General features: G+C 36.6%; 1 protein-coding gene and 1 long non-coding RNA gene across 5 annotated transcripts in view; one reads left to right on the forward strand and one right to left on the reverse strand.

The window, feature by feature from the left end:
- LOC116652003 (uncharacterized) overlaps positions 1–12,135 on the reverse strand; it is a 202,873-nt gene that overhangs the window by 169,356 nt on the left and 21,382 nt on the right. For all 3 annotated transcript variants that reach the window (XR_011416489.1, XR_004305007.2, XR_011416494.1), the window contains exon 3: positions 1,971–2,195. This is a non-coding gene — a long non-coding RNA (uncharacterized lncRNA). The remainder of the gene's footprint in view (positions 1–1,970; positions 2,196–12,135) is intronic.
- CARPB (Carbonic anhydrase-related protein B) overlaps positions 1–12,135 on the forward strand; it is a 39,724-nt gene that overhangs the window by 24,533 nt on the left and 3,056 nt on the right. For both annotated transcript variants that reach the window (XM_002055534.3, XM_032439637.1), the window contains exons 3-7: positions 140–190; positions 3,991–4,127; positions 5,257–5,469; positions 9,826–9,921; positions 9,987–10,208. In XM_002055534.3, the coding sequence (XP_002055570.1) occupies positions 140–190; positions 3,991–4,127; positions 5,257–5,469; positions 9,826–9,921; positions 9,987–10,208 (719 nt within the window). The remainder of the gene's footprint in view (positions 1–139; positions 191–3,990; positions 4,128–5,256; positions 5,470–9,825; positions 9,922–9,986; positions 10,209–12,135) is intronic.

A 12,135-nucleotide genomic window follows, 5' to 3' on the forward strand; every position in this document is an offset into this window, starting at 1 on the left:
CTGTAAGTGTGTAGGCTGCTCAAAACGACGTTAAATGGCGTTTTGTATATAAAGAGATATTTTGTTATAATTTAATTTTAATCATACATAGATACCCAATTAAAAAAAAATTCGTATTCACATGTTATTCTTCTTACAGTGTTGCAAGCCGTTAGCTGGGAGGAGTGGTGGACCTACGATGGCATATCAGGTAAGTTATCAGATAAAGTTGAAAATTTGTATTACAAATTTGTTCTAATTATTTCCTAGGATCTTTAGCTCTTTTTATTTCCGAAATATGTTTTAACAATCGTTCGATATTTACTGAATTCAGCGAAGCAAGGATAGAATTTCTTTACAATTTTCAATTTTTGAGTCTCTGGTCCTATGACCTCTGAAATCAACGCGATCATACAAACAAACTAATGGATAGATAGACAGAAAGGATAAGGCCAACTTGTTGTTGATGCTCGGCTTATGTGCTTGAGATTACCATTGCACTGCCACGACTGAGTGTCGCACTTGCATATATGTAAATGTCGCCTCATATTCTTTGTTGCCTTTGGTATTCAGCATCGGCAACAATGTTTGCGTGAAATAACGTAGCATACTTAGACGCGCTGGCACCTGTCACAGCAGTCGGTCTCGAATTGCCAGTTGTTGTTGTAAAACTTTACCGGCGACTAGAACTGCACACGTGAGTTGTACAGTCAAGCAAAACAGCCAGGGAGGCAGACTTTGCTAGCTGGGAGGGTTACGCAAATGAAGACGAAGTCAATTTGCAGCTGTCTAACAGAAAGCAGACGAAGTGCGCCATCAGATGCTGGCCATAAATAACTTTACTTGTTCCTTGATCCATTGTTGAACTCTACATCTTGATAAGCGGGCGCTGCAATAAAATTCATTCCCGACACGCTTCACACTCGGATCCCTACCCGACACTTACTTAAAGTTTGGAACAATTTTCAATGTGTCTCCAATCAACCGACTAATGTGAATGCCTCCTAGATGATTATAGTTATGCATAATCCTGTGTTACAACGAAGTCGGAGCAAAGGCCAAATAAACTTACCTTACAGTTAAGGGGCTACGGAAAACAAGCTTTCGTCTAACAACTTTGCAGGCAGTACAAATATCGGATTCGGCCAGATCATATAGCTGCCATACCATTTGAAAAGCATATTCGTGTATTGAAACTTAGCAATTATTTTCTTTTCTCAGATATTTTCAACAACTTTTGTAACCCGTATCTAAGATTCTAAAGCAAATTTCTGAATGGGTAATAAGCTTTCAGCGTGCCGAAGACATGCTTACTTCTTATACAATGAATAGGGTATATTCTATTTGTGCAAATCTATGTAACAGGCAGAAGTAAGCATCTACGACCCCATAAGGTATTGAGTAGCAGTTAAGAGCAGTATAGAGTATCAGTTGGGAAAGCGTTTATAAGTTTCTTGGCTAAAGTTAACCAAGTTTGTTAATTGATTGTCTGCAACTCGAACAAAGAGGCTTTTGAGTGCGTTATGACTGTTCAATATGAAAGACCGGGATAACATGTCACTGTACCTGACAGTTTTAATGTTTGTAATTTCGGTTGTAACGGATTGGTAATAAATATATTCTATTGATAGTATGGATAAGTAGACAATATTTTCGGCAGCAGTTACATTTTTAAAACTTTCGTTTGACCCCGAAGACAGGTACTTATACCATGTGCCAATGTATGTAACGGGCACGTATAAAATGAAATTTCTCAAAAAGCTTTGAAAATGATTGGGCGGTAGACGAACAGCTTTCATATATATATATATATTACTTAATATAAGCCGACGGACATGCGTCTCATCTCAGAATCTATAAAGCTGAAGACTTGACATTTTGAGCGGAGGTCCTCCCAACGCCAGTATAGTGCGAGTTTGTTCTCGATATTCGGACAATAATTTTAAAAATAATATAGATAAAGATATATAATGCAAATATAAAACACTTACCGCATATTTACAGTCGCAGAGTTTTCTGTTCTTTTTTATTTGTTTTCTTATGCAGCTTATAATGCAGGTTCACTTGGTTTATCATGTTGCTATATGTGTACTGTTGTCATCAGAGCTCTCGATAAGGTGAGAAGGCCCTGAGCATCAAAAAAGGCGCACCTTGTATAAGCTGGCAACAGTATACCTGATGCTGTAACACGTGTTGTCAACAAATTGCAGCCAAATCTGTGCGAAGAAATAACACGAATTTCTTAGGCATGAATAAATTTGCATAAGTATTTCATACATGCAAAAGTGGTGTTTCTACAAAGCCGAGTTTGCCACTGGCACTAGAGGGACGCGTTGGCACATGCAGTGGTGTTGCAATTGGCCGCTGGTATGCTAAGGAAAATGGAAATGCAAACTACTATAGCTTTTTGCTTGGACGCGCTTAAAGCGCAATTAATGTACAAAATATATATCTGGCTGATATAATGGTAAACATAAATATGGTTAAAGCCAAAGTTGATTTGCACGATTGACGAGCCAAATGTCAAAAGCATGTTAAAAGAAGCGAGCGAGTGACATACTTTAAGGCGTCCTCATCCACTAATGTTTTAAATGGTAGCTTGGCGATTGCCCCATTGATTAACTATAGCACCAATTTAATGGACCTAAACAGCAGTTTACTCTAGATACCGTTTAGCGATGAGGTCAACAATCGCTAAAAGAGTTTACGTGGCATATCTATGATTGATGCTTTCGATTGAGGCTGCTGATATAACCGCTAGAACGTGTTGATTTCCCTATACCTTCGATTGAGATGCGATGCGCGAAGCTCAACCGCCAGGTCGTTGCTCGTCCAAACTACACATGTGCCATATAAGTAGAGACAGACATGCATTCATGTTGGCGATGCATCAAAGAGTTTGCTATGCAACGTGAGAGGATGATGAGATTCAAAATAGAAGGGTTGGTGTACATTTGTTAGGTGGAATTATTAAAAACCTCATAAAAAGTAACTTCCTCACTAGAAGATACCCTGTACCCTTCGCCCAGTTTCCACAACAATCATTCGTTCAACTTTGTATATTACATGTACACATGTACACAGCGACGGAATTGTGGCTCAAGGTGAAGGGAAACATCTCCACTCCATAAGCAAAATTTTGTAAACATATGAATATACTAGCTGCTGTTTCCTGGCCACGTTTTCTGCTTCATATGGTTAACAAAGAAATGCGAAAATGAGTTTAAAGCCATTCAGATGGTAAACGAATAACTCTCATGCAACTGTTTTACGTTCGTTAAGTTCTTATAAAGGCATTTGAAAATTAGTTTGAAGCTGATTGGCCGAAACATTGCAAAAACGAGGTATTTTTTTAGAGCCTCCGAGTATCCCAAAAGTGATGGCATTTCCGAAAAGTGTGAAACACAGCGCAAATAAAGATTTTTGCAAGTAAGTTTGCATCAGAAATATATCTTTGGCACACTGAAGATTAAATTCCTTTGTATACATTTAGCTTTTGCATTGCATGTAAGTTAGAAGGAAAGGGAAGCCTGTTGTTTCTGTGTAAGGTGAAAACAAAATAGACAACATTAAATGTTCCCATACAAAATCTCATAAGTGGGTCGCTGTTCATAAACTTGACTCATATGCAAAGAGCATAGTGCTCAGATATCTTGATCAAAATAAAATTCAAGAACTTGATTTTCAGCCGATCGTTCGTTATTAGCTAAATTATATACAAATTTGATGAGCTATTATTTAGGTGCAATCTCTTAGATTTTGAGAGCTGCAATTACCGAAATTTGACAAGTATCTTTTAGAATTCATCATGATCATATATTTTTAAATTTTTCTACCCGTACTGTTTACCCACCCATTTGGGGAGAGTTTCTATAAATTCACTTTTTTGCATATATAAATGTTAAGATTTAAAAATTAGCTTGACTGTAAGGATTCTATGTCGACTTGGAATACAATACAAGAACATATTTTTGTACTAATGAGGACCATGTATATATTTCTTTATTACAGGTCCCGCTTTTTGGGGTCTCATCAATCCGGAATGGTCACTCTGTAACAAGGGACGTCGTCAGTCTCCGGTGAATCTAGAGCCGCAGCGATTGTTATTTGATCCGAATCTTCGTCAAGTGCATATTGACAAGCACAGGGTAATATTATACAGTAAACATTTTTGTCTTAAATTGTACACCATTTTTATGTTTGCATAACAAGTTTTAAGTTTAAATGCATAAAATGGCGGCTGTATCCTTATCGGGAGCCCAGCCAATAGGAAATGCGTTTCACAATATTTCAATTTTATGGTCTGATCGTTAAAAACATGCAAGAGCTCATATACAGAATCCAGTAAAAAAAACTTTATTGCCATACTGTGTTGTTAGGTTGCTTTGGCAGACCCTTATAATATATATAATTTGTCCAGCTCCAAAACTCGCTCACTTGCTTAGGTAGCAAGAGAGTTAAATATCCATAATATTTGTCTGATAGGAAGACATCGCTGCTTCTTGTGTTTCGCTCCCACAACAGGAAACTGATTTGTCTTACTCTGAGAGCTTCAATGCTCTCTCATTATTATATTTGTGTATGTGTCCGCACCAGAAACATTTTACAAGTTTGTCTATATCTATACATGGCTTCCGCAAACATATCAACTTGTATGACTGCTAGGAAGCAAAAGATCATGTTGGAATGATAGAAAAGCATTTGTTCTCGAAAATTTAACCTCAAACCGAATAATCTGGCAACCAGCCTAAGGAAGTATCTATTCATTAATTATTCGCGAGATTTGAATATAATTATTTTTATAATTGATAATGAACCACTTCGGATCCTCTTTGATACGATAAGCAGTTTACGGTATTGTCTGTTCAGCAAGCATTCGTTGTCTGTAATCCTAATTTGTATTCGTTTTTGTGCTTCGTTACCATATTTATTATTTCCATATTTAGCCCTCACTTGAAGGTCAATATTTCCATAACGCCCACTATTTTAAACCCAAAAAACATCTTTAGTAAAAAGTAGAGCATGGTAGCTCTTACAGCTTGGGCTGCAACACAAAACATCTAACAATATAACAATTAGTACTTTGACAGTTTGCGATGTGATTTGGTCACATTCCAGTCAGTCAGTCAGTCAGGTCCAACTCTTATCTATATATATCATTTGTTTATTTACTAAAGAAGCATTGACCCAGAAATCCCTTTACTTCTTACAAATTTAACAATAATCTTACCAATGATATTCCCCTCAAATTAAAAAGTGTTTTTCCTTCCCCAACAGATAAGTGGAATTATAAGCAATACTGGTCACAGCGTAATTTTTACAGCCGGTAACGAAACTGTGGCGAATTACGATGGCATGCAGACACCAGTGAATATATCTGGTGGTCCACTTTCTTATCGTTATCGTTTCCATGAGATACACGTACACTACGGACTTAACGATCAATTTGGCTCCGAGCACAGTGTTGACGGCTACACGTTTCCGGCAGAGGTAAGTTAAAAGGACTGAATTACAGACAAATCGATTGTTGTTTCACTTCAATATGCATTTCAAGCCTATACAATTTTTGCATCCAGAGCCTTGAGCGTAGTTGTCAGGTTGATGCATTGCGGCCGAGGTAATATGGCTATATCCGTCTGTCTGAAAAGTTGGTTCTTGTATGACCAATTTTCTCCTCATATATATGTGTCTTCTGTGGCACGCAGTACATATGTCGGAACCGGCTGGATCGGACCTCTATATCATAAAGCAGCCATAAGACCGATTGGTCGAAAATTAGGTTGTATAAAAAACTTTTTGTTTTCAAGATATCTTAGCCATACTTCTTAAATACGGGCAAAGTACTATGAGCATTATAAAAAGGTTGGGTTTGCAAGGGTATTAAATCTTCGGCGTGCCGAAAATAGCATTTCTTTCTCGTTTTTTTTATTTATTTTATTTTTTAGTTCATGTGTATTACTGCTAAGGCAAACGAGCAAGAACGCGAGCTGTATATGATTTTGGTAGAAAAGGGTTTCGGTATTTCCCTAGTCGGGAACTCTCTACCAAAGCTTCTTATTTATTTTTTGTTTATTTTAAGGTCTAGCTAATGGGCATATACCAACTGAGGGGGTTCGTTCAGACCATTTATTAAAAAAAAAATGTTAAGCAGCATGCTGGGTGAAAGGCGGCGAAAGATGTGTAAGCAGAGTAAAAGGTTAAAGATTTAAATGTACCACTTGAGATGCTTTTGTGGCCTGCTAATTTGTCGAGCCATTTGCAGATGCATCCTGGCTATGTGTTCAGGCAGCTGGAACTGATTGTCCTTTCAGCTGCTCGTTTGCTGCTTTGGTTGCTTTCTTCGACTTTCCTTGTGTTAAATGATCTTTATTGATTTTACTGCCCACTCCATAACAGATAATGGCTTCCAGTAAAGCAAAGCCTTCACTGGCGGCATGTCAACAAATGGCAGCAAATTTCTCTCAGCCATTGTTTTTCTGCCTTTTGCTTTCGTTATATTTTTCTATTTGGCCTGGTTCAGTTCTTGTGACCATAATGTGCAGCTGTTGCCAATTTGTAAGTTGCTGTATATTGAGCTTATGCGTCTAATTAGTAAATGCCAATGGTGATTAACTCATATTACAAGGCTGCATAGAAAAACAGATGGGAGACCAAACGAGTCAAATTGTTGTACAATATATGGTAAGATAATTTAACAGCTGTAATGAAAAACTAGAATATACCCCGTACCTTAGCAAGACTCGAACTCGTTTTATAATAATATATTCAAAAAATATATTGTTCTTGGGTTAGTTTAGTATGGCCTATTTTATTTGAAGGGCTCTTATTCATATAATCTATATGTGCAGTAAATTGGGGTTTATGTGCTTACACCAAACACAATATAAATTCTGCTTATATTGTATTTATTTATACCATGTGTTAAGCAGTAAAATGGGTTTTTTTTTGTTTCGATGCTAATTTGATTTTTAAATATCTGTTTATGTTTATAATATTATTACTCTGTGTATATAATATAATATATAATATATATATGTGTATATAGTATAATATTATTACTCAAATTAAAGGCATGTGAGTCTCTCTTGCTATGCGATCCGCTAACTCATTTTCGGCTATTTTTGAATGGCAGGGATCCAAATTAGCTCTACTTGATTAATTAACAATCATCTTATTTTAGAGGAATAGTGGTCACATGGAGTCGGAGCCTATTATAAACCTTCCTCATGTTCTCTGATAGCTTTACGGCTTGCAAAATTGCAACTTTTTCCGCGGTTAATAATGATGTGGTAGCTTTTTATACTTTACTGTGAGTGTTTCTCTTGTAATTGTCAGAAATGTAATATTGTTGGGGACCATCGGTGTGTGTCTTATGTTGGTTTTAATTCATTTTTTTTTTATTCTTATTTATTTATTTTTATAATTACTAAAAGCGTAATCAGAATACAAATATATCTCATAGGATGCCTAGCTATGCCCCTTTTCACACCATTTTTATTCTAACAGAACATCATATTTTCATAGATTCATAGATGTCACACCTTTTCTATTCTAATAGAACATCATAAATTCAAGAATATTAATACTTTTAATGAATATATAAATATATACACTTTAATTGTAGTTAAATAAGGAGGTTTTTACACTTTGACTGTTCCGAGCCGGCCATGGGTAGAATTACTATTCATACAACATATAGATGGAACAGATAGACAAAAATTGTTTGCCATTAATTTTTAGTGGAAAAGGCCTCCCGTTGGCTTCGTTTTCGTTCGGATCCGAAGCTCGCTCACTTGTTCAGAGAGCAGGAGAGTATGAAATCCATATGATTTGTATAAAAGTACGGTATCGATGTTTTTATTTCGTTGCCACTACGGGAAACTCGAGTTAGCGTACCCGGAATGTGTATGTACCTGGTCTCAAATTGAATTGTTCTCAAACTTGGTCGCATTTCTTCCCATTAAAGGGACGAGTAATATAATATGTGCTTTGACTTAACCAGCCGATCATAAGTAGCTTCAAAGAGACTTAGATTTGGCTTTGCTAACACTATGTTTGAAAATAATTCAACGAAATTATATGAATATAGAAATCGAAATAAAGATATTGACTTTCCACCGAGCCCACTAAAAAAATATGTGTCTTCGGCAGCAAAAGTCAATGCTGTGAATAACAACACATACAAATATGATTAGATATATTTATGATGATGTAAGATGATGATGTATAGATGTATTCACACACATGCAAACACATATTTGCTAGCTTGCTTGCTAGCACGATTTCCCGGAAACGGGGCAAGTTATCGATTCATACATACGAACAGATGTATGGATGGACAAACAGACCGACATGGCGCGATCGACTCGGCTATTCATGCTGACCACGAATATATATACACGTTAGGTCGGAAATTCTTCCTTCTGCCCATTAAAAAACCCCTTTCTTACCACTTTCAATGGGTTTAGGCTTTTAAAAGATACGTTTAAAGAGATATTTCATTTGTTAAGGAACATAGCTTTCCTCTTTAAGCGCCTTTATTCATATTCCAGCTGAGCACTTGTTGTACTCAGTAGCCTTCATGTGTTTTGGATAAGATATTTATTCCAAAGCGTAATGGCTGGAGTTGCATAGCTCGTGTATTCAGTGCTATAAACTCACACGAATTGTGTTGCAATTTACTCGTCAAAATTTCATTTTCATTTACGGTTTGTGCCTCGGCTCCTTTGTTTGCGCTTCTTTGTGGAAACCATCAACAAATTTGAAAATTTTTCATTTAATTTAATTTAATTTTTGTATGCTTTACTGAGCACATATTTAAATTGCAGCATGTAGCTTAAATATTTAACTAAATTTGTATACCCTTCCAAGGGTTATTATAGACCACTGTTGTGGAATGCAGTATAAAAAAAATACAGCGACTCCATTAAGTTTTTTATTGCTGATTATTTCATTTAAAATATTCAACCATCTTAAGTCAGCTACGGAAAAAGAAATCAATTTGTAGTATCCCAATTTCTACCTTTATTTAAAAATGATTTTTTGGTGATTTTTCCGGCTTAGATTAAGAATGTCCGCTCCATACTGTTCAATTACCAGTTTGCCATTATGAGAATGAAGAACTGTCTAATAGAAACTACCTTATTCTCAGTTCTCCAAGCAAGAAAGGAAATTTTGTTATGACAAAAATGTTCGTTGTAGTCCCTTGATTCCAGCTCCGGACTGTACGCTGAATTAAAAACTTCCCAATCAAGATCCTTCAAAATGCCTTGGTTATTAGTAATAAATGTTTTTTACTCGATGGCTGTACTCAGGCTGGCGACTGACTTCGTTGCTGGTGTCAGCATCAACAAGCCGCGACTTTTGAAAATTCAACGGTTGTTTACTAAGTACCTGATCAGCTTCAAAGTCTTTTTAGAGTTCTTTGTAAAAATAATTTGTGATGGATTTATAAACTTGATAAATGCGGGAGAGAGGTTACAAGGGCGAGGTTTTATGTTGTGTTCTATTAACTTAACAATTTGTTTCAAAGCACACAAAAAAAAAAAAACTAAATGACTGCGTGTTTCAGCAATTTTTAATATTTTACGCGCATCTGTAGATATTTCTCAAAAAAATGTACAACTTTTATGTTCACCATCGAATCGGCTTATAAGTAATTTTCAGAGATCTCTGTGAAAATCTATTTTATGTATCGTTCTTGGTTGGAAGGCTTCAGAACAAGTTTTATTTTATATATTTCTATTTGTCGACAACCAGATTATCGCCACAAGCCAATATTTCAGTATTTAATACACACGTATCCCTTACAATTTATAATTTTAAACTGTTTCCGTGGTTTTTCAGATACAAATATTCGGTTATAACTCACAGTTATATGCAAATTTCTCAGATGCCCTGAATCGTGCGCAAGGAATCGTTGGAGTCTCCATTTTATTGCAGGTAAGCTTTCACACGTCTCACACTCGTTTTCGAAGGATTTTTTTTATCAATTAGCTACTTTTTAGCTGGGCGATCTGTCCAATCCCGAACTACGAATGCTGACCGACCAATTAGAACGTATTCGTTATGGCGGCGATGAGGTCTTTGTAAAGCGGCTGTCTATACGTGGACTCCTGCCTGACACAGACCATTACATGACGTACGATGGGTCAACAACGGCTCCGGCTTGTCACGAGACAGTCACTTGGGTGATTCTCAATAAACCAATTTACATAACAAAGCAACAGGTAAGTGGCAAGTACAAATACAACAGGTAAGTAGCAAGCATCTCCGGCCCGAAAAACTATATATGTTATTGATCAGCATCACAAACCGAGTCGATCTAGCTATGCCCGTCTGTCTGTCCGTCCGTCAGTATGCATTAATGCAAGAGTCTCAGAACCTATAAGAGCTAGAGACTTAAAATGTAATATGTAGATCCTGCCCGCGCAGTACGAGTTTGTTTCCGATAATCGATAACTTACCCTGTTTACAGATAAATAATATCGAAATCCTTTTTTTTTTTTAGAAAATTTTGTAAGTTATAAGAGCTGGGTCACCAAATTTGACATGTAGCTTCTAAAATAGAATATTTATATCACGTATCATTTTATATATATCACCACCTCCCCGCTACTACCTCATAGCTATAAATCAAGTTAATTAACCAGTTTTTCATTGCCCACCAATTTAAGCCAGAATTTAAATGCAAATGTGATCGGTCAAGAAACACAAAATTTTAATGAAATTTTAGTTTTAGTTAAATAAATTAATTGTTAATACTGCCAAAGCAAACGAAGAGGGTTCAGGGTGTTCCCAAGTCGGGAACTCCCGACCTAGGCCCCTTACTATATATTTGTGATTTTGTTAAGACACACTTGAATACCATCTTTTGTACATTAAACGGCTATAAAGATCGATCAGCTAATCAACATTAAATTGCCAAAAGTGTGTAGAATCAGTGTTGCTGCTATGTAAGTTGTGTAGTTTGCCACACATAAGTTTGTGTGTTGTACGCAAACGTGTCTATAAGTACCTGAAAATAAAACGGGGCTATATTTTATGATTTGAAGAAACTGCGTTTTGATAAATTCCATAATATTATACTATCTGTTGAAAACTTGGGACTACAGCCGACTATAGTATACTTTTTTAATGCCTGTTACACATTATATTTATTTATGGCTCCTACAATAACCAAGCAAAGAGCTTGGCTATTTAGCTTCTTAATTACTAAATTTTCTGGTGTTGTGTGTTTTAATTTACACAAGTTTGAAATAAGGTTGCTTCTCGAATTAAAAGACAATAAGAACAAAGGGACAGCGACGTTAACTGCAAGTGATGGCCACTTTTTGCTTGCGTTCGTACGAGCAAACAAAAAAGGCAGCATACAAAATGTAATGCAAATGTTTATTAAGTGCCGCGCTGTAATAAAGACGCCACATGCACAGCCGTCAGGCAGGGGATGGCTGCGGAGAGTGTTTGGAGTAAAGCCAGGAACCAACGTCGTACATGTAAGTTCAGTAAACAGTGATGAAGCTGTGACCATACACTTGCATATAGTACAAGGAACGCCAGCAGCTCTAGCGGCTGAGGGGGAGCAGAGTCACAGACGGAATAGGCAGCCGCTGAGCCAGACTCATAAAAACTTAAACAAGCGCAATGGCACCCAAGAGACCATGCTTACAACTTCTGGCAGCACTCGAACTCTCAGACGACATCAACAATAACTGAGGGAGTGAATGGAATAGATGCAACACTGGGGCAGGAATATCCTGAGAATACAACGGTGATGCAATTTACTGAGAATTGCCAATAACTGCGGCTACGCGGCTGCACCTTGCTTTCAAAGTATAATTAATCAAATTGGAGTTACACTAGAAAATGTGTGAAGCGTTGTAGCAAACTAAACAAACATACATATCTCTCTAGATTGTAGGGTATCAAGAATACAGAATGCAGACCACTCTAACTATTTTTTTATTTTTTCTTCTTCAGTTTTGTAGTTCAAAAAGGTAACAAAAAAAAAGTGTTCCATCGGTAGGGTTCGAACTCGCAGCAGACCATGCTATTTGACGCAGGTTTTATTCAATACCCACACCAAAGATTTTGTCCACTTGAGAAAAAAAAAAACGGATTAAAATAGCAGCACAGAAAACAAAACAATCGTAAATG

Source organism: Drosophila virilis, chromosome X, assembly GCF_030788295.1.
Source record: "Drosophila virilis strain 15010-1051.87 chromosome X, Dvir_AGI_RSII-ME, whole genome shotgun sequence".
In the NCBI taxonomy this organism is placed as follows: domain Eukaryota; kingdom Metazoa; phylum Arthropoda; class Insecta; order Diptera; family Drosophilidae; genus Drosophila; species Drosophila virilis.